The 23,226-nt window shown below is 43.1% G+C and overlaps 2 protein-coding genes across 6 annotated transcripts in view; one reads left to right on the top strand and one right to left on the bottom strand.

Annotated features, from left to right (window-relative positions):
* Positions 1 to 3,577, bottom strand: part of DDX54 (DEAD-box helicase 54) — a 39,476-nt gene extending 35,899 nt beyond the window's left edge. Inside the window, exons 1-3 of the mRNA XM_029571805.1 lie at positions 3,330 to 3,577; positions 1,351 to 1,474; positions 382 to 452 (exon numbers count right to left, since the gene is read on the bottom strand). Of these exons, the coding sequence (XP_029427665.1) occupies positions 382 to 452; positions 1,351 to 1,474; positions 3,330 to 3,464 (330 nt within the window). The 5' untranslated portion in view covers positions 3,465 to 3,577. The remainder of the gene's footprint in view (positions 1 to 381; positions 453 to 1,350; positions 1,475 to 3,329) is intronic.
* Positions 3,578 to 3,653: 76 nt separating this feature from the next.
* RITA1 (RBPJ interacting and tubulin associated 1) lies at positions 3,654 to 22,909 on the top strand. Of its 5 annotated transcripts, none has more exons than XM_029571807.1 (4): positions 3,654 to 3,903; positions 8,376 to 8,502; positions 16,323 to 16,629; positions 20,175 to 22,909. In XM_029571807.1, exons 3-4 carry the CDS (start codon positions 16,349 to 16,351, stop codon positions 20,647 to 20,649), a joined length of 756 nt encoding a protein of 251 aa, XP_029427667.1. In that variant the 5' UTR covers positions 3,654 to 3,903; positions 8,376 to 8,502; positions 16,323 to 16,348; the 3' UTR covers positions 20,650 to 22,909. The 5 variants fall into 5 exon arrangements, with proteins under 5 accessions (XP_029427667.1, XP_029427668.1, XP_029427666.1 ...); XM_029571808.1 differs by having other exon boundaries at positions 8,376 to 8,517; XM_029571806.1 differs by having other exon boundaries at positions 8,376 to 8,612.
* Positions 22,910 to 23,226: the final 317 nt, after the last annotated feature.

Genomic DNA, 23,226 nt, shown 5'->3' with positions numbered 1-23,226 from the left:
CCCGAAGAATCAATATTTACCAGCACAATCATGCAGGCTTCAACCTCTTCGCATACAAATCTCACCACAGAGCTGCACCACCATAGGCTATCTTCCCAGGCTCACAGCATTAAGCCAGTGCTTCCAAAATCTGTCCTGGTGACCCCACAGCAACCATGCATGAAATGTCCTCTACATTAGAGACTCAGGATGAACAGCTTTATCTGATGCATAGTCATTGGGGATATCCTATTAACCCGACCGGCTGTGGGGTCACCAGGACCGATTTGGGATTGCCTGTGTTAAAACAGCAAAATACTATAAGTGTTCTCTAAACTCTTTGTGACCATTTTTTGATCCCTCCCCATCAAACCTCTTAAACTAATTAGGGCTCACTGTTACCTTTCTCTGAATGGGCGTGGGCACCTTGTAACCTTTCTTCATCACCCCTTTGTACACAGGAAAGCTGAGGCCTGAAAAACAATTTGAATTCAACACACTAATAAAATTCGGCGGGATGACAGATAACCCTACTCTCTTAGATACTGAAATCTTATCAGTAACAGAACACAAAATAATAAAGAAGTCAGAAGAAGAGAGAGTACGCTCTCTGCTGGATTCAGATCTCCTAATTTACATGTCACTTACAGAATGTTAGTGCAGGGGCCTGCCACGCCTGATTTACACATCACACACACAAGCACAGAGGCTCCTGAGTCCATTAAAATGAACGTTGTGGATATCCAGCCCTAATCCTCTCTGCACCTGCCTTCTCTGGGATTTTGCTGCTTATCTGCTTCAGAATAGCCAAAGCAACCATTTGCATTTGTCTCAGAGATCAGATGGAAAGAAGGCCATGAGTATCACTTGAAGCTTCTATTAATAAAGTCACAAAAGAGTTAAAAACCATGGGAGACCTACAAACATTCTAGGGATGTTAGTTTGCCTAGTTCATCAATGACCATCTACGTGGGTGAAAATTACTTACAAAAACAGAGATCAATGATTAGAAAAACAGAAAGTGCATGTCTGATTTTCTGTTGTATCCTAATTTGGCCGAATCTCACTGCCATCCCACTCCCCACATTCTCTCTCTTTCCCAGCAACAATCACTTTACATTATGCCTTCCCTCCCGACCCCCACCCCAAAATCTTCTCGCTGTCTATGACCCAATCTCAACAGCTCAGACCTGCTGACCTGAGACACCATCCTCAGCGGGTGTCAGAAGAGGTTTCTGCAGGCCAAGACACGTCAGCCTCACCTCCATAGCCCTGCCCACACCCTCTGGGCCGCTCAGCATGTCTTACACATGCCTGGCAGGGAATGAAAGAGGTGCCCCTCATTCCACAGCTCTGAGGCCCAGCACCTACCCATAGACTGGAAGCCTCCCGATTTCTTCTTCTTCTTGTTCTGTGCCCGCACCATTTCTCTGGTGTCTGGTTCTACATCCGAGGTGTAATCCAGAGCCGGGAAGGCTGGCAGATGTTTACTAGGCTGGTAAGACAAGGGGAGACAAACATTGAGCAAGGCACCGACACCTAGGAGATGTCATCGACGTTAAACCAGAGAGAGCAGCACTCCATAGAAAGCTTCTAGACCTCTTGTTCTTCATCTGTACACTAGAAACTCCGACAGCTTATAACACTGCACTGCTCTTCCTCAGTGATTCTCCTACACAACAGTAAGGTCAACAGAACCGCAGCAATTATAATAACCCTATATGCAGAGTTCACTTATTAAAAAACACACATTACACAATCTTCTAACCACCCCATCCTCATGTTCTCAGGATAGGGATTCCATTAAGTCTAAAACCAAGAGTCACTTTTTGCTTCCATTCGACCCATGTGCCTGTCTCCCACGGTCAGTCAGGGAGCTTAATTTATGGACGACAAAGCCCCTGACTGAGCTCACCAGAAGGAGACAAGTGAAAATGTTCATCACCAAGAGATCTTTATGCACCTCATAACTTTCTTTAGAAGTTATTTTTAATGCCAGCGGACACATAGTACTGTCTAATGATGTCAAGAATGGATTTCAAAACAGCTGATTTTTCAGTATTTTTAATACAATCAGTCACAGCACCAAGAAAATGGGGAAAAGCTAGATGTGCTCTGTCTGTAGGAATATAATGAAAGATTTCTTAGTAACCCAGCAGAACATGAGGAAGTCCTTAGCAGTAAAGGGCCTGAAATTGAAAGACGGCTAAGTTTCAAGGGATATTCAGCAACATGGATATGCCACTGAATGCAGTCAAGCTGCTACTTAGCCAGATAAGTTATACCTGCTCATTGGCAGGTATAGCTTACCCGCATAACTTATCCAACTAAGGCTGATTATTACTATTTAGGCGGTTAAGTTATCTAGATAAGTAGCGCAGCCCAGATCCACCCACTATCACGCCAACTAAGCAATAGCTGGATAAGTAACTTATGCAGCTATCTAGCAGCCACTTATTATCAGCTGGAGCCCCAGTGAGGAGTGTAGACTTAGTTGTGATATTCCATTTCCACCTTGACACTTCAAATTACTTGTTACATACAATAAGGAGGAAGCTCGTGTTGCTAATATTTCAGAATCCTTTGTAAGTGTACGCTAGGTCATTAGGGGATGCTGGGCAAAAGAAAGCAAAGCATTACTGGAAAAAAGCTGGCACAAGGCAGGGTATTTTTGAATAGTATTAAGTCTTTTTCATAGTGACACAGCAACATCCGTGAATGAACGACCAATGCCCTTGATAAGAACATGCCATACGGGGTCAGACCAAGGGTCCATCAAGTCCAGCATCCTGTTTCCAACAGTGGCCAATCCAGGCCAAAAGAACCTGGCAAGTACCCAAAAACTAAGCAGAGCATCAACGATCAAGAGGGGACATTATACATAATATATTGGACAAAGATATCGGGGGATAAACTATAAATTAGACAAACTAAGGGAGACAGGCTCCATCATCACGGTCCAGACCCTATTCATTTGGTTCCATTCTCCAATAATCAAGCAATACCAACACAGTAGTATTAGTTAAATATTTTACATCATTTGGTCATTTGCACCATCATAGCCAGACACCCGGCTTTTTAGTGCCTGCTATTACTTAGCATAAACAGCTGTCCATTTAGCTATTTTAATACTTTCCATATTATATCATGGCGATGCGTACGAGATTTTAATAAGAGCTTATCGAGCAACGCTTACTGGATTCATAATAGTGGCAGGGGGAACAGCTTTCAAAAACCCTCGTCCCCTAAAATCCTAAAACAAAAGCGAATCTAAGTAGGTGCATTTTAACTGCTCAGGTATTTAGGTAGCACAACGGCTTAAAACTTGACCAACACTTCTGCGCTCTCACCTTCCTTTGCCCGTCCTCTCCTCTTTCCTCTGGGAGCCCGGATCCCACGTCAAACTCTCCGCCGTCGCTGTCCGCGCATTCGGGCTGCTGCTGCTGCCGCCACTTCTTCGGGACCCTCCGTTTCTTCTGCGCCATTGCCGAAATCCTTGACTCCTGTTCCTCTCTCCTCTGACTTATTCGTCCCTTCCTTCTCCTGCAGCAGCGTGGATAGGACCAAGGCCACGCCGCTTCCTGAACCAACCCGGAAATGAGGGGGCGGAGCTTCTCAGACTAACCTAACTCCTTTCTTGCCCTGGTGGGGGAGGCACAGAGCTGCTGCGCGCCCCTTTTTGCCCTGGGTTCCACCGCAGCGGCCCCGTCCTGAAGCAGCGCAGCGACCACGATTGAAGCTGAGTACCACTTCGTCTCTGACTTGCACTGCAGAGGCAGGAGGCCGCCGTTAGCTCTTGGCCGGTGTCCTCTGGCGGTTGTACATGGTTCAGTCCTGCCTGGCCCAGTGTTGCTGTTTGCTGTTTGAGTGCATTGCTATGAGACCTGGGCTTGGGGAGATGAGCATTTGGTGGGAACCTGAAACGTGAGTGATGACGTGAAGGGGCTCCATGCAGGAGTTACAGTCGATTGCATTAATGGATTGGTTTTTTCCTATGTTTGCATTACAGGACACAGGGGGCCTCAGCCAGGATTTTAGAAATGTGTGCTCCGACATGGAAGAGCACTGAAAAAAATTCAGGAGTACTATATGTGTCTCTTTAAATATGGGTTTATAATCTGATACTATTTGAGTAAGTTTTAGGGGAAAGAAATCACTGTTTATCGCTGGGAGTGAGCAACAGGGAACTGGATCGGCTCTTTGGGAGATTCCAGGTATTTTATAATCACCTGGCTTGGCGACTGTCAAGATGCTGGGCTCAATGGACCTTTGGCCTGACCCAGCATGTTACTGTTCACCTATGTAGAGACCAATGCAATAAGCCGTGCATAAAAACATGCGTCCAAACTGGGTGCCCTTATTTTAACACACGCACAGCCACCTCTCTTGGACGCCTGATGCAGTTTGGTAATGAGGTTTCAAGCTAAAAAGGATGTGCTAGGGATCAATTGTGCAGCCTTAGCACCTGGCACCCAGGTGATGTGGTTGTGTGCACAGCCGCAGGTTAGGAAAACAGATGCTGGTAAATTGAGCATCCATTTACCTAAGCTGGTCACGGTCAAGACTTTTTTTTTTTTCATGTTGCTGCTTTCTGTGGTTCCTCCTACTTAGTATTGCCACGATACTAAAAGTAGGAGGCACAACAGAAAGCAGGATTTTTTGGTTTTTACTGAGCCCTTGTCTCTCAGCAAGACTTAACACCAGCTCCGGGACTGTGTAGAATTCTGGTCGCCGCATCTCAAAAAAGATATAATTGCGATGGAGAAGGTACAGAGAAGGGCTACCAAAATGATAAGGGGAATGGAACAACTCCCCTATGAGGAAAGACTAAAGAGGTTAGGACTTTTCAGCTTGGAGAAGAGACGACTGAGGGGGGATATGATAGAGGTGTTTAAAATCATGAGAGGTCTAGAACGGGTAGATGTGAATCCTTTATTTACTCTTTCGGATAGTAGAAAGACTAGGGGGCACTCCATGAAGTTAGCATGGGGCACATTTAAAACTAATCGGAGAAAGTTCTTTTTTACTCAACGCACAATTAGACTCTGGAATTTGTTGCCAGAGGATGTGGTTCGTGCAGTTAGTATAGCTGTGTTTAAAAAAGGATTGGATAAGTTCTTGGAGGAGAAGTCCATTACCTGCTATTAAGTTCACTTAGAGAATAGCCACTGCCATTAGCAATGGTTACATGGAATAGACTTAGTTTTTGGGTACTTGCCAGGTTCTTGTGGCCTGGATTGGCCACTGTTGGAAACAGGATGCTGGGCTTGATGGACCCTTGGTCTGACCCAGTATGGCATTTTCTTATGTTCTTATGTTGTTATGCTGTTAAATTTGCTGTGTTAAAAAGTGCACGTTGAGTGCATGGCAGTTTTTTGCATCGGGGTAATAGCTAATATAATCTGTGCTGTGTCATGGCATTTACATTCTTGAACATGCATTGAGTATTAGCCTAGCACATCCAAAATGCACTGCCAATTGCTGGTTATTTATTTATTTGTATGCTTTTATATACCAAAGTTTGGCGCAGGCCTTCATTCCGGTTTACAGGTTTAACAACAGTTTACATGAAACAGTTAAATGATTTACATAGATAACTATGGGAGAATGTTTTAGAAATTATAACACTAAGTTTTAGAGGTTTAACAGTGAAGAACTGCATCACATTGAATATATAATACAAGTGAAGAACTATTGGTTACAATGAGAACAACTGATTACCATGATATGAATATAGGGTAGGTAGAGTTATAAGATAAAGTGTTTAACGAGAATGCCAGGATAGTATTGCATTAAGTATCCTATTCCATCCTTGTAGGCTTGTCGGAATAACTAGGTTTTGAGTAGTTTTCTAAATATTTTTGTGTTGTTTTGTAGTCTTAGGTTTTCCGGTAGGGTATTCCAGAGACGTGGTCCGGCTATCGCGATTGCTCTCTCTCTTACTGTGGTAAGATTGGCAGCTGTGACTGATGGGATGGCTAGCAGGGCTTTATTTGTTGATCTTGTGTTATGTTGAGGTTTATGTTTTTTGTATTATGGTGTTTAGGGAGACGCTTTCATTGTTGTGGATTGAATTGTGAAGGATGGATAGCACTTTGTATTCAATTCTTTTTTCCACAGGTAGCCAGTGCAGTTCTTTTAGTGCAGGGGTGATGTGATCTGTTTTTTTGTGGCCAGTAAGGATTCTAGCAGTGGCGTTCTGTAAAATTTGAAGTGGGCGTGTGGTTGATTTGGGCAGGCCTAACAAAAGTGAATTGCAGTAATCGTAGCTTGTAAAGATCAGGGATTGTAGAATGGTTCTGAATTCAGGTTGGTTGTGTTTGAGAATTAATAGTTTGTGGAAACCATCTTTGATTTTCATTGCAATGTGTTTTTTGAAATTCAGTTCCGGGTCCAGCCAAATTCCTAGATCTTTCATGTTTTGTTTTAACTTGATGAAGGTGTTGTCGATTTGTATGGTTTGATTCTGAGTTAATCTGTGCACTAGCCTGAGTACACAAAATTGCATCGGCCCTTTAGGGAGCTAGAGATACTGCTGTTCTTTTCCTTCAGTTGGTTGTGAGATAGGGCCTTATGCAGTAATATATGGTTCACTGCCACCATCACAGCTTACATCTACCTTTTCTTGACAGTATAGAAAAAATGGTTATTGTTTTACTGATTACTAGTAAATATAATGCTGATTAGCATTAGCAAGCCTGTTTCTTTTGAGAAAAAAAGTAAAAAAATGATAGCAAAAATTTAAACCATACAATCTGATTTGCCAAGGCTTTTCTGTGCCTATGGGGAAAAAAATCTATGGAGACCATTGTGTGCTGTGACAGGGGTAGTGAGCTGTTGTGCTGTGACAGTAAATCCTGTGCTATGATTACGACGGTGAGCTGAGGTGGTATGATATTGAGTGAGTTACGCTGTAGATGCAGCCACATTCACAGCAGTTGCTCTGGGATGCTGAGCTACTCAGCGGTTTTTGCAGTGTGGAAGAAAAGTGTATTTTAATGCATAAGTTCCTGGAGGAAAAGACCATAACACATTACTAGCCAGGAAGACTTATGAAAGCCTTCGCTATCCCCCTGGGATGACCCAGATTGGCCACTGTTGGAGACAGGATGCTGGGCTCAATGGACTTTAGTTTGACCCTGACTGGCACTTATGTTAGGTGCAGACTTCCTGTGTGCTGCCATCCATTGCAGAGCTCAGCTAATATGCTGTGTCATTTTACATCTGAACTGATTTTTGCTGAAGAAATCCCAGGTTTAAAAAAACCCTATTATTCAGTTTTTACTAATTTTCACCCTAATTTTTGTAACACTTAACATCAGGGCTGAAAATAATCCAGATGCCTAAAATTCAATATCTGGCACCTGCTGCCAGGTGAAGGAATCTGGTCCAGGGGTGGGGATTAGCAAGGGCACTGATGTGGAGAAGAGTAGTAGTGGCCAGGGACTGGAACGGAAATGGAGCAGCAGCAGCCCTGAGCCCAAGGGAACACTGAGGCAGGAAGGTGGGTCCAAAAGGAGCAGCCACCAGACTACAAAAGAAGGAAATGAGGGGGGAAAGCAAAAGTTTAAAAAATAATTAAAAATTATATTTAAACTTTTAAAAATTTTTCTAAAGTGACTTTTTGTTGTTCATATAATATAAATACTGATAAATTCCTAGGAAAAAATAAAATAAGTTGAAAATGAAGATTCATGCCCTCACAGTGCAGAGGCTGCTGCAGGTCAGAGGATCACAGGTACATCTAATTTTAAAAGGAGTCTGGCTCAACCGTGCTATCGGGTAAAGCCAGGTAGTACTCCAGGGACTGGCACATATGCAGGAGCAGGGCAAGATTAGAATCTTTTCGAGCTGCTGCGGCTTCTTACACAGAGTTGGGTATCAGCCTGGGCTCTGACAGCACATGCAGTGGCAGTGTAATTTAGAAATGCTGGAAACGGGTTTTCAAATACTCCAGACTTTCCAAGGAAAACACTGCAAATGATATTCGGGAGGACATAGCCAGTTAATATTTGCATCATGCATTTTCCACTTTGTTCTTGAGACCAAAATGAACCGTGAATTCTCTCCTATTGCAATTCACCCTGTTGCTTTTCAGAACCTGCAGTCCCAGGGTATTTTTTGTAGGCGCGCGCGCTGGAGTTCCATTTGGGGCTGTTCCGCCTGCCATGTGATTGGATTCCAGAACCACAAGACGGGGGAGTAAGAAACCCCGGGAGCATGGAAGAAGTCAGAATCTCTGCATTGCATCCATTTGGGCTGGTGAAAAGCAGCAGCAGCAAAAAAATAAAAATAAAAAAGCAAAATCTTACAAATAATTCAGTTGGTAGTTAGGAGAAAAACAAAAGTCATTGCTATCTTCCTATTCCTTTCGATTTTCATTTCATTACCTACAGACGGCGGTAAGTTTTGAAAGCGCCTCCTCCATAGCCACGCCCATTATTGTGACTCTGACTGTCGTCATCAGGAGAACACTGCAATCATCAGACTGCCGGAATCCAGTACAAATTACTGAGGAGGATGGTGAGGCAATAGGAGGTTTGTTTTATTCCCAAACCGTAGTATGTTAGAGCAAATAAAGAAGGGTGACCTGGAATAAGACCGGAAGAGGAAGCGGTGGAACGCGAAACAAAGTAAGTTTTGTCAGGGCCGGATTTTCGCATCTGAAAGCACCCAGGGACTGGGATTTCTCCTGCTGCTCTCTGTTTTTCAGGGAAGAACTCCCCGCCCCCAGCCCTCTGTCTTCGGACGTCCTACTCTTAAATCCGACCCCGAGTTCTTTTCTGAAATACCGAGGTACTGAAGCTGTACCCAAGTGACCAGAGTTTGGATCTGTAACTCTGACTTGGAGTGTGCTTGGTGGGGGTTAAGTGACTTTATTGTGGACCCTTAGTTATGCTTTGTGTCTTATAACAGTAACATAGAAGATGACCGATAAGGCATAATCGGTCATCCAATTGAGGAAAATAGGAAAAAACTGAAAGGAGCAGCTGCAAAGGTTAAGAGTTTACATGAAGTAGGGAGGTGGTAGTTTAAACTACCATCCTGGATGCCCAGACCAGTTGCATTCCACACATTACAAAAGGTGGAAAGAGGTCTAAAGTACCACCCATGAGGTGGTAAGGTAAGGTAAGCTATAATAGGTAAAAGGACATGTTTCAAGAAATGGAAAAGGGATCTGAATGAAGAAAACAGCATAAGCACCGGCAAGTTAGATGCAAAGCATTGTATAAAGAATGCAAAGAGAGAGTTTGAAAAAAAGCTTGCCCTGGAAGCAAAAACGCATAATAAAGTTTTCAGGTACATTCAAAGTAAAAAGCCTGTGAGGGAGTCAGTTGGACTATTTGGATGATCAAGGGGTAAAAAGGGCACTTAATGACAAAGCCATAGCAGAGAGAAAGGTAAATAGTGGAGTGCCCTAGGGATCTGTTCTGGGACCTCTACCTTTTAATATATATATAAACGATTTGGAAATGGGAACAAGTGAAGTGATCATATTTGCCGATGACTCAAAATTATTTAACGTTGTTAAATCACAAGAGGAGTGTGAGAAATTGCAAGAGGACCTTTCAAAACTGGGAGAATGGGCATGCAAATGGCCAATGAAATTTAATGTGGACAAGTACAAAGTGTTGCACTTAGGAAAGAGTAACCCAAATTATAGCTATGCAATGCAAGGTTCCACATTAGGAGTCACCACTCAGGAAAAGGATCTAGGCATCATCATTGATAATTTGTTGAAATCTTCTGCTCAGTGTGCAGCAGCAGCCAAGAAAGCACATAGACTGCTAAGGATTATTAAGAAAGGAAAGGAGAATAAACAGAGATTATCATAATGCCTCTGTATCGCTCCATGGTGTGACCGCATCTTGAGTATTATATGCAGTTCTGGTTTCATCTCAAAAAATATATAGCAGAATTAGAAAAGGTACAGAGAAGGTCAACCAAAATGATAAAGGGGATGGAATGATTCCTCTATGAGGAGAGGCTAAAGAGGTTAGGACTCTTTTTAGCTTGGAGAAGAGATGGCTAAGGGGAGATATGATAGAGGTTTATAAAATGAGTGGAGTAGAACGAGTAAACGTGAACCTGTTTACTCTTTCAGAGTACAAAGACTAGGCGACACACAAGTTATTAGGTGATACTTTTAAAACTAGTATGAGAAAATATTTTTTTACTCTGTGCATAATTAAGCCGTGGAATTCACTACCAGAGGATGTAGTGAAAGCTGTTTAGTGCAGCTGCATTTAAAAAAAAGGTTTGGACAAATACCTGGAGGAAAAGTCCATAAGCAATTATTAAGGTAGAATTGCAGAAATCCACTGCTTTATCTCTCAGATAAGCAGCTTGGAATTGATCTACTCTTTGGGATCCTGAGCTGGATTTGCCATTGATGGAAACAGGATACTGGGCTTGATGGATCTTTGGTCTGACCCAGTATGGCAAGTCTTATGTTTTTATTTGTTCAGTTATCCCAGTCTAAACACTTAAGCAATATGTCCCAGCTGTCTGCCATAGACACTTGAGCACTTGGAGAATATTGCTCCTTATCCAAGTCAGTTTCTGTTGTGTTTTCCTCTTTGATTCTCTACCATCCCACACTTAATCCAGCACCCAGAGTCCTTCCCCTCCATATCTTACCCTTATGCAGGGCCGGTGCCAGCTTTTTGCTGCCCTGTGTGAACAATTTTTCTGCTACCCCTTCCCTGCCCTTGCCACGATTCATTTCATCTCTGTCCTGGGCCTGTCCCAAAAAAACCAACAAAAAAAATCCCAGCTCACTCTAGCAATCTATATTTTTAATAATTTACACCCACTACCACCCCATCAAGGAAGGGTATTAGGTATCCTAGGCAAACCTTACAGCCTTGAGCACATGCCTACCCCCCCCCCCCCCAAAATCAGATACACTCAAATTATGAATTTATAACAGATTTAACATGGAAAGGAAACATTCAAAAGTAGTCTTCTGAGGCAAAAATATCACTTTCAACGTGCACTGCTGTAGTGCTACCCAGAAAACGTTGCAAAAAAGACACTTGGAATTCCTTTGGAATTAGACTTTTTGTAATGTGTGTTGAGTGTGGGCTTGGCCCTCAGAAAGCCATGAATAAACACAATTACCATTGCAATATAGAAAATCTCCCATACCAAAAAATCCTAACTACCCACACTGAAACTGTAACAACCTTTCCTATGAAAAGGTAGCACTGAACATATTACACCAGGCCCTAGAACACCAAAACACCTCCTATTAGGAAAACAGAACATATCAGACTGCTATTGATCTGTACCCCGAAACTACATACTAGTAAAATAGCTTACCATGGTCACATATGCAGAACAAAGACAGACCCTGACCAAATACAAAATAAAGAGACCAGAACGTATAAATAGAAACGTGCAGACAAAAAATGAACTGGAACTCAAGACAATCTCTATATGTAGAGCAACAATGGAAAAACAGAAAGTACCACTTTTCATAAAGCTAACAATAAAATCAAGAAATATTTAAAAAATCATAATAGTAAAACCATATTCATAAAAAGAATAAATATTTCAAACTAGTTAACTAATAGAATATCCAAAGTTTCCCAAACACCAATGCCATATTTTAAAACAGCAGACACATCAAACACCAAACAATAATTTAAAACAAGGATTAAAAAAACCAAACAAACCCTCTCTCCATGCCTGGGGACATTTTATTTCCAGATGCCCTGAGATTGTTGTGGATTAATGGGGGAGAGGAGGGGGAAGGCTCTCACACTACAACCCAAGCATGCTCCCATTCATACATGCGCACGCAACCCAGGCAGGCTGCTAGTCTCTCTATCTCTCTCTTTCACACATATAAACATACACGTAGGAAGTCTTCCTCTTTCACACAAACACATACATTCGCGCAGGCTTCCCTTCACACAAACACACACACAGATAGGCTGATCCATGGCAACTGGCGACGCTGCGGCCTCTTCTCTTTGGTTGCCAGTGGGTTAGTTTCCACCAGCAGCCACACAGCCTCTCCTCTTCTTTGTCTATCAGTTTGGGCTCCATCGGCGACACCCCCCCCCCCCCCTCTTCCCGGTCGTGCTGGCACTAAGCTTTGTAATAATGTAAACCAATATCAAAACTAGTGAGGCTGTTGCTGGAATATCTGGCCTCCTAGTTTCCTGGGGATCTTGCTGAACCGACCACCACCAATCCATGTGATTTATGTATCATTGTAACCTGTTCATTCCAACTTAGCTGTCCTGTGGCCTTCACTATCACATAGAGCCATAACAGTACGAGTTGAAGTAATGAGTAAATTCAGAACGGAGTCTCTTAGGTCGTGAGGCCGCCATGTCAATCCACTTGGTTAAGAACATAAGATATGCCATGGTGGGTCAGACCAGAGGCGAATGGGGCCCAGCATCCTGTCTCTGAGTGGTCAGTCAGGGTCATTAGGAAGTACCCATTAGATCCCAAAGAGAAGAAAATAAATCCATTCCATGTGGCGATTTTCCCTGCTAATAATTGTTTCTGAATTTTTCTTCTATGGACTTGACCAACCCCCTTTTAAATCCAGTTGTGCTAGATGCTTTGACCACATCCTCCGGCAACAAATTCTACAGCTTAATTGTGTATTGTGTGAAAACATATTTTCTCCAATTTGTTTTAAATCTGTTGCCTGCTAGTTTCATGGAGTGTCTTTCTAGTTCCTAGTACTATATGAAAGTGTAAACAACTATAGAATGTTAGGAATTATTTGGAAAAGAACAGAGAATAAAACTGAGAATATCATAATGCCTCTGTATAGCTCCATGATGTGACCACACCTTGAGTATTGGGGTGCATTTCTGGTAACCCCATCTCAAAAAGCATAGTGGACATAGAAAAGGTACATAGAAGAGTGAGAAAAATGGTAAAAATGGTGGACCAGATGCTGCAGTGCTTCACTTCTCTGGCACTGACGGCACCGGACCCTGTGCCATTCATCCTCGTACCACTTCTGGAGAAGCTCAACAAGCTCATCAGTTCATCACCGACCCAGCTGGCATCTGTTCCCGGGACAGTATTGGTGCCTGGCGGAGCACCAAGGCCTCTTCCTACCAATATGGTGGTCGTCGCTGGTTCCTCTTCTGAGGAATCTTCACAGAGGCCAGCAGAGATGCCAAGGCCTGCCTCTCCTCCCCGGTCCAGTTTTACCGGTGCCTGCACCTCTGGACAAAAGCCAAGCACCTAGGGACCCATCCCCTGTTGCTTATAACGAGGATAAGGAACCCTATGAACCCTGGGGGTATGATACTTTGGAGTCCTCTGAGGGTCTGCCATCAGATCCTTCTCCTTCAGAGGAGCGAAAGAAGTCTCTGCCTGAGGACTTGATCTTCGCAGGGTTTGTGACGGTGATGGCGGAAGCCATCCCATTTCAGTTATTAATAGAGGAGGATGCCAGGCACAGAATGCTTGAGATCCTCCAGTTTGTGGAGCCTCCTAAGGAGATCCTGGTGGTCTCGGTGCACGAGATCCTTAAGAAACTACTGCTGAGGATATGGGAACACCCCTGCACAGTGCCTCACTTTAATAAGAAGGTGGACAAGGTCTACCTCAACCAGAAGGTTGCCAGATTCGATAAGTGTCAGCTGCCCCACCAGTCAGTGGTGGTCAAATCTGCCCTCGAGAGCCAAGCACTATTGTACTCATTCCTCTGTGCCCCTGGGGAAGGACCATAGAGCGATGGAGGCTCTCTTGGGAGGAAGGTGTTTCAAGGCACCATGCTCATTGCCCACATCGCTGCCTACCAGCTCTACATGAGCCAGTACTCACAGGACATCTGGAAGCAAATGCAGGAGGTGACCGAGCAGCTGCCTCAACAGCAACAGGACATCCTCAAGTCGCTGGTGCATAAGGGCCTGGAGTGCAGAAAACACGAGGTCCAAGCGACCTACAATGTTTTTGAGACAGCATCGAGAGTCTCTGCAGAATGGCATGGCTGCAGGCCTCAGATCTCCGACTAGAGGTACAGGAACGACTCACTGACATGCCATGTACTGGGAAGAATCTCTTCGGAGATAGGGTGAGGGATACCGTGGCCCAACTTAAGGACCACCATGATACCCTCCAACAGCTCTCTGCCAGCACTCCAGACCCTCTTCCTCTTCTAGGAGGCCGGCGAGACAGGGCCAAAGGAAGTACTATCATTCGCCCCCTTATTCCCATCAACACCATCAAGGCCCCCAAGCCCCAGCCGACACCTCAGTCAACTTCATGGACGGGGTTTTGACTGGGTCGTAGGGAGTGTAGGCCAATCGGCCATACCCGAGATGTTGGACCCTCCGGTTGGGGGCAGGCTGCAGTTCTTTGCAACCAGCGGCCCAGTATAATCTCGGACCAGCAGGTTCTGTCCATTGTCCATCAGGAGTATCAATTGAACCTATTGGGTGTCCCATCAAATTGCCATCCGTGCCCATTTTGGGGGCTGGTAGTGAATCAGGAATTACGGCTAGCAGAGCTCTCGTCCCTCTTAATGGTCAGGGCGGTCAAGCCTGTACAACTAGGGCAAAGAGATAGCGGGGATTCTACTCCAGGTACTTCCTGATTCCAAAGAGAACAGGAGGACTCCGTCCCATCCTAGACCTAACGGCTTTGAACAAGTTTCTAAAAAAAAGAAAAGTTCAAGATGGTTTCCCTGGGCACCTTGATCCCCCTTTTACAAAAAGGGGACTGGCTATGCTCCTTTGATCTAAAGGATGCATACACTCATATCGAGATCTTCCAGTACAGGGTGTTGCCGTTCGGGCTAGTGTCAGCCCCACGAGTCTTCACAAAATGCCTGGCCATGGCGGTGGTGCACCTCCGCAGGCTGGGAGTGCATGTTTTCTCTTATCTGGATGATTGGCTGGTCAAGGGCACATCTCAAGCAGGGGACGCCAGGTCCATGTGCTTGAGAAGAATTGCAGTCTGGCAAGGGCAGTTTTATTGTAAGGACCTCGGATTCCCAAATTCAGGTACTGGACCCCTAGGTCCAACCTGGACTGCTTGGCCCATTGGACCAGACCTTGGAGGTGGCCAGACGATTTAAAAAAACATTTTTTTTTTTACCTTACTCCTGTTTCTGTTCCTCCGACTTAATATCACACTTTTTCGGCGCCTCCAAAATTAATGCCTGCTCGAGGATAACATAAGAACATGCCATACTGGGTCAGACCAAGGGTCCATAAAACCCAGCATCCTGTTTCCAACAGTGGTCAATCCAGGCCATAAGAACATGGCAAGTACCCGAAAATTAAGTCTATTCCATGTTACTGATGCTAGTAATAGCACTGGCTATTTTCTAAGTCAACTTAATTAATAGCAGGTAATGGACTTCTCCAAGAACGTATCCAATCCTTTTTTAAACACAGCTATATAGCACAACTAATAGCTCATCAGCATGAATTTACATGTGATGAGCGCTATTAGCTACACGTGCGATTGGACACACATTTTGCATCGGGGGTTATGGACGCTCGTTGAGCCACGTGCTGCGGCCAGTGCATGTTACTGCATCGGCCTGATAGTGGGATTCAAAAGAGAGGTGGCCAAATTCCATAAACAGTTATTCACCAGGTAGACTTTGGAAAGCCAGTGCTTAACCCTGGAGAAAGAAACAAGAAATAGATGCATTATTGGGGATTTGCTGGTTACTGGAGTGGCCACTGTCAGAGAAGGGATGCTAGGCCTGATGGATCTTAGTCTAACCCAGCATAGGCTTCTTATGCTCGTTCCCTATGGAATAAAAGTCAACAAACAGTTGTAAATGGCGTTTTTATTGGACTAATTTAATACAGGGGAAGGGGAGTGTGGCTTTTGAAAGCTAGGCACAAATATAAAATGTTAATCCAGTTAAAAGGTCTCACCTACAACTGATTTGATGTTTATTTATATATTAATTGAAAAGGAAACTTTGGAGGTCGGGATGCCTTTTATTGCACCAATCAAAGGAAATTATGCTTAAATGTTATTATACACAAGCTTTTAGGACCACATAAGTCTGATAAAAGGTGGCGCCCCTGGTCCCTTTGCACACTGCTGGTTACATGGGACTCTGAGATGTTTTAAATAAATGTGCCTTTTATTAAACCTGGCTTGGATGTGTGAGATGAAACATAAACTGTGACAAACCAAGTATATCAAAAAATACACCACTAAGTTCAGCGAACTTAGTAACCAGTTCGCTGAACTTAGTGGTGTATTTTTTGATTTAGTAACCAGTTCGCTGAACTTAGTGGTGTATTTTTGGATGTGTGAGAAGCAGAGAAAGGACCCTGCGTGTGAGAGTGATCTTTGGTCTGCCCTGTTGTTCTCATTTTGTGTTTCAGAATGAGAACCGATATCTGAAGTAAGTATGGCGATGGACCTGGCAGTCACAGGAATCCAGGCACTCCGGCTGCAGAATAAGAGTCGTGCTAGCTACCGAGCTCAGTCCAGCACTTCCTTTGTGGATGAGACACTCTTCAGAAGTTCCTCCAAGGACACTCATGTGTCAAATTTTGAGTCCCCATGGACTGAGAAAATCAGTCACCCAACACCAGTTTTATGGGGTCCCCAAACACCAAAGAGCGTCAAAAGTGCCACTGTCTCAAAAAAACCCAGCCCAATGAGCACTGCAAGAAAGAACAAGTACAGGTAAGAGACCAAGGGACGTAACACTTGTGTTTAGTGAATGGGAGAAGGAACGTAATATTCTGTTGTAGATGTACTGATGGTCAGAAGAAATCTGTTAGAAGAATGCAGATTATATTTGGCTAATTCTTTGCCTGATATACCGATGAAAATGTTCAGGCTCCTGTTATGAAGCAGATTGGGATGTTGCTGCTTTTGTTGTGATCTTACTAAGCCACCTCTGGACAGGTGAGAAGCCCATTTATCTCTGTCCCTGCCGGGCCGGGGCCTAGGAATCTCCCAAGTTCCCAGACTTCATAGACTGATGCTCACAACCATGCTATACAGACATGGTATAGGATTGTTCTGCCACTGGTTATTGATAAAGGGTGAGGGAGGCAAGAGTGAAAAGTAGAAACGGAAACAAAAATATTTTGTCTTCAGAATTATAACTACCTCTTTTCATTCAACATTAAACCATATTGGCAGTCGCTTAAGTCTTCCTTCGACCCTTTTCGAAGCATTGAATGCTTTTTTGCAACTGCTTTTATTTTCTTTCCTAACAAAATTCCACCGTAGTCTCCCCTTCTAACTTTAAATGCTACTGCAGTAGTTCTTAATGTCTTCCCTCCAGTGATTGTCAAATTTGATTGCTTTGTGATCACTCTTGCTTAGCGGTTCCACCCCTTGTACCAGGTTGTGTGTTTTCACTGAGGCCAAGATCTAAAATAGCTCCTCATTTCATCAGTTGTAGGACCAGCTGCTTCATGAAGCAGTCATTTATGCTGCCTAGAAACTTCACCTTACTAGAATTGTATTTATTTATTTACATTTCTTACATTCATAATAAAATGAATGTCCTAATGAGAAATTGATCCGAACAATACATACTGGGGTAATTTGAAATCCATTATTATTGTGTTGCCAAGTTTTGTTTTTTTTTTGCCTTTCTAATTTCTTCTAGCATGTCACAGTCTGTTTCTTCATCTTGGCCAGGTGGTTGGTGATGTACACCCATTGCTATACTCTTTATCTGTAACCAATTTCTCTCTATAAGAATCCACAGTTCATTTATTTCCTGCAGGATTTTTATCATGCTTGATTTTATGCCATCTGTTACATATAGTGCAACCCCTCCACCCATTCAATCAGGTGTATATAATTTATATCCTGATATCCTAGTGTTCCATTGGTTATCCTTAGGGTCCTTTGTTTTCAGTTTAAACTGATTTTTATGTGTAAATTCCCAGATTTTTCCAAAGGTGGCAATTGGTTTAAACCAATATTCACCCTAATTTTAGGATGATTAAAAGCTGCTCCAGAGCTGCAAATGCAGGGCTTCAAAACCTCTAGCCACTGTGGCCCAAAGCACATGCAGTGTTTCAAGGGCCAACTTCTCACCCCCTAAGCAGCCAAAGTGTCTGGTGCATTCGAAGCAGGTCCAGCCCACCAGAAGCACTTCCTGGCAGGCTTCCTAGCCCTGCACAAAAGCATCAGTAAGTATCCTGCTGAAGGATTGATGAGAAACCTGGGACCACCACTGGTAAGGTATAAATGTAGTTGCAGTGTGGGGGTGGTGGGGAGGGAAGAAGGAGATTTTTGGCAGGAGTAGAAGAAAGAGAGGGACATGCTAAGCAGGAAATGGGATAGAGATGTTGCTGAGGGGATGAGTTGGAGAATCTGCTTAATATTTTATTGTCCTGTCTTTTATCCACTAAAATAAACTCTGATATTTACCTGGAAAAATTAGTCATTTTTTTTCAACTGATTTTCTTCTGTTTTTGTTCTTGTTTATAATAAACCCTGATAAATTCCCAGGAAAAATAAAGAACAATAAAAACTGAAAATGAAGGTCTCTAGTTGTCCTCCTCCTCCCATATCTCTGAGATGCCTCTAATGTCTATATCCTCATATAATGCCATACATCCTAACTTTCCAGTTTTACTGTTCAGAATTCTGGCATTTGCAGAAAGACATTTTAAAGTATGGGATTTTTTTTTATTTGTATTTTCTTTGCATTCACAATCTGCTTATTAGCAGTAGTTATAACCCATGTAGAATCATTCACTTCTGTGTGCTCTTTATCCACATTTCTCTGGGCTACATCAGCCTTCACCACAGTCTCTTTACTGGGATCTTCTAAATTTCCCGGATTTTACAATTTTCCTTGGATGATACCACCCTCTGAACATGTGCTTCTGAGCCACTATTGGTCTTCTTTCTTTAAAAAGGCATCTGTATTTGGGTTTCTTTTTTTTTCTTTTTTTTTAAATGCTGGCGTCAGCAGCTGGGGGTTGGTTTATAAACCACTGGAGAATCTGTGATGTACGACACTTTTAATATCAGTCCTCATACTGCAATATATCACTAACAATGAAGACTTCACTACTAAAAGAATGGGACCTGTTATACTGCCATGCAAAGAAAAGTCCAATTCCAAAAGTGATTCAAACAATTATCAAAAAAAACCCCACTTGGATGACAAATTTTCAGTTTTCAATTTTGAGGCAAAAGATGTTTTGTTAATATAACGGGGCCTCATAACACTGAATCTGAATTCGATCTGTTACTCCTAACAAAAAAAAAAAAGCAACAGCAAAAAAAAAAAATGGCTAACAGATTGAATTACGATTAATCACTGCATGGAACCCAAGTCTACGGATAATATTTATTTATTTTTTTATGAGCAACAAGAAAAAAATGTAGAGAAAAAGATTGTTTTGGGACCAATGATTACATATGAGAGCCAAAACGGTAGAAATGTCAGATTGACAAAGTAATGGCTCGGTGTTATGAGGTCCTGTTATATATAAGTGGCGCTGTGGCGCCATTTTCTGAAGTGTATGAAGAACAACCTAATTGTGTTTGTCCCTCCCGACGCAGCCTCGCGGCGAAACACGGGTCCGTGTTGGGGGACCCGCTTTGCATCTTTAACTGCTGTCATATACACTCTGGAGTTGCTGTTCAAAATGAAAATATTCTCCTTCTAAACCTTGTCTGGACATTCAATTTGTTCCTGCACATTTTTTGCTTGCTGTGTTTGTTAACATGCAGTATATATATACTGTGCCATTTGCCAATTCTGTGAGCATTAGGCGCCCTATAAGTCCTGGTAATTCAGTCACTCATACAGACTTGCATCTGCCTTTTTTTAAATGAATGCTGTTTCTGGATGCATTGCCACATGACTGATCCCCTCACCACCCCCTCCTCTTGCATTTGCTTATAAAGGGTAAAAGAGGGACTTTGAGGAAAAAGATACTTTAGTTTACTTTTTCATTAGATATTTATTTAATGAAAAATGACCTCTCACTGCACCTAAAAGTTAAATACTTTAGAAAGTTGTTCTGGTAAAGGAATGATGGTTTGTGTTTATTGCATTTCTACCTTTGCAGTATGCCTATTCCTTGGTAGGTCAGCAAAGCCTTCACCCTGAAAGTCACTGTCTATTTCCCGGCCCTGTTTCTTGGATCAGCAATGGTATTCTTTTATCTTCCGTTATGCAGTTGTTTTATGAACACTTTTTAAAAAAAAGGCTTGTTTTTTTTTCTTTTCTTGGGAAAATGTAGGCTGAAGAGTCACTTTCCATCCTACTGTGATGAGACCCTGTTCGGTCCAAAAGTGGAGGAGTCCAGCTGGGAGGCACCCTGGGCTAAGAAAGAGGACAAAGCAAAGCTCCGCCCCCTTCTCTGGATCCCTCTTTCAGCACCCAAGATCCAGTGCAGCCGCCCTGCCCGTTCGAAACCATCTCCTTTGAAAGTCATCCATTCACCAAAACCCAAGTCCAGCCAGGTGGATTTCCCGTTGGAAAACCACAAGCTAGCAGACTACTGGCAGCGGCCTCGCAGTGACTTGGGCTCGACCATGGAGCACAGACACTTGAAATCTCTAACTCCCGCCCAGAAAGGGAAGCCGTCCACCTCGAGGTCCTCCCCAAACCACCGCCCCTCGTTGCGGATCCGCTCTGCCAGCTTCTCGGCATCTAACGCCCTTAGGAGAGCAGTGGCTGTAGAAGCTGGAATTCCAAGACCACCCTGGAAGTGATTCTCACCTGGAAGAGATTAAACCTCCTCAGCCACGAGAGATGGGAGTGTAAATGTAATTTTGACCACTGAAGGGTGATAGGACAGTGTTAGCGGAGGCAGAGGGAAACTCATTGATATCTCCAAAACCATGCCAGCAGGCCATTTGATTTTTGGGTTAAATCTAAAGCGATTAAATAACCTCTCCTCTCCGCAACCAACCCATGGAAGCAGATTTTTCAAAATTTAAAGCCCACCATGAAATAGGTAAGAAAATTCAAGCATTGTGATTTGTCAGATATCATCACGTGCCTGTGTGTTTAACTCCTTTTAATGCACAGGCAGACTCAAACCAATAGCGCAACTTGTTGACATAACAATGTGCCCACCCACCACTGAAAGTCCAACTGAACTGGTTGCATGTAGAGAATTAGGCTAAACCCATCAAATCCTCAAAGAAGCGTCTTCCTATTAAAATTGTAAGATTTTAAAGCAGCATTGACTGAGCACTCGCCAGCCATTTGACTGCAAAATCACACGTTTCATCAAAGAAAAAGGTTTGTGTTTTTACCCTGATTTCGCCTAATTTTTGTGATCTGAGTTAGGAAGTTGCTGCTTTCTTCTCATCCCCACTAAAATCTAATGGCCTGCAGCTGATCCTTTCTGCCTGCTTCCCCCACAAACTTTATTAGCTGGGAAAGGAAGATGAGGGAAAAAGAAGGGTAGGGGAGGCATTGCCTGTGATTGGTACATACAGCATGTTTGTTAACATTTGATTTGAGCAGGCTCAGTTACCCACTGACTGTGGGGACAGGATGCCTTCTCCATGATTCGTGCTGTGTCTTCAATGTCTGGGCAAAAAGGCCAAAGGGAACACAACAGAAATGTTGTAATCTCCTTCAGGAAGCTGACAATTTTAAGATTTAAAAAATCTGCGTCGTATTAGGGCAAGAGCAGTTCTATGGAGGATTAAAGAAAATGGGAAATAAAAGCAGCCTTGTGTAAGAGTTATATAGCAATACAGCCGACCCTTATAAAAAACAAAAGAGAGGTTATAACAGAGCCTTATAGTATAGACTGAGAGTTGTATATTAGAATAGAATGTTATTGTACATCTTATAACAGAGAGCCTTGCACCAGATTGAGAGAAGATGAATTGTTATAGAATTACAGGATCTGGGACCATCCTGTTTGCCCACCCCAACAGCCAGTTACATTCTCAGGAAATCCTTAATGAATATGCATGAGAAATTTTGCATTCATTACCTCATGTATACAAATATCTCATGCATATTCATTAGGGATACCTTGAAAACCCAACTAGCTTGGGGGGGGGGGGGTGGCCCAGGGACTGATGTGAGCCCCAGTCCTAACCTAGAGTCACATACTGCAGGGTGAGTGAAGGAACTTAATGATGAAACGTATAGGATGCGACATGGCATGACGGAGAACTTTGTATCACATTGAGTGACATGAACTAGGGTGCGGGCCATTATGTTCTGATGTAGGGATTTGGGTTTTTTAGTGCCTGATTTTAATCGCAGTAGTTGAGAGGAGCTGGATCGTCCATGGGATTTGCTGTAGGACCTGTTCTGCCTTGGCACTGAAACCGCTATTAAGCCACATGACCAATGAGTTTGCTGGTCTTAGTCTTGGCAGTTACAGTTCAGATGGGGTCTTGGCTTCACTTGTTGCCTGCTTAATCAGCCCACAGAGGGTGACACTTTTACACTGTGCTATGAGTCAGCTTGTATAGGAACTATTTAAGGAATTGTAGCTTACACATTAACCTATCTTCTAGAAAAGCGTTCCATCAAAAGGGTGGGACATCTCCTTTGAGTAAGTGGGGTTAGAAATGCCAAAATTTGCTGAATCTTCATACAGAATTCTCTCTTGAACTCCTGTCCTTAGAAATGAAAGCCTCTTGTTTATATGTCTGCTTTTTACTTCGTTCGGTCTCGGAATCAGTCTGCTATGGTTTACAGCTTCCGTAAGTCACAGTAGTGGGGTATCGCAGTCCTCCCTGAAGATATGTTTTAAGACACGTCTGGACCTTCAGTGAATCAGCATGTTGGACTGACCATGCCCTGCCTTTGATTATGTGGACTGTGCTCGTAAAAGATGATTCTACTGCATTATAAAGAGGGAGTGTATTCTTGAAGGGTAAGAGTCCCCATAAAGTTGTATGTCTGAAATCATTTACTAAATTGTGTAATAACTGAGGGGGGACCTCATGAAGCACAGACCCATAGTACACAATCAATAAATATTCCTGTAGCAGACCAGCTGTGCAACAAGGGTTGATTATATCCCATCACACTCTTTAAATAAAGAGACACCATGTACAAGGGATAAGCGGGACTGGAAGTTCTACCACTGCCCAAGTGCTGGTGGAATTATTGTATCTGATTTATAGGGACGATATCTACCAGCCAAGAAATAACACATTCTCATACCACTATTGCAAGTTTAGTTTGTACCTAAGGTTAATCCAGTGCACTGCACTTTACCAGTCACACAAAATCGTTTGTACCAGGAGGTGAAGTCCAGAAGAACATGCTTCTATCTCTTTTAATTGTTATAGAAAAAGCAGGTGTTC

This window comes from Rhinatrema bivittatum, chromosome 11 (assembly GCF_901001135.1).
Source record: "Rhinatrema bivittatum chromosome 11, aRhiBiv1.1, whole genome shotgun sequence".
Classification (NCBI taxonomy): domain Eukaryota; kingdom Metazoa; phylum Chordata; class Amphibia; order Gymnophiona; family Rhinatrematidae; genus Rhinatrema; species Rhinatrema bivittatum.
Note: the sequence above shows the minus strand (reverse complement) of the source record. Positions and strands in the feature narration are given on the sequence as shown.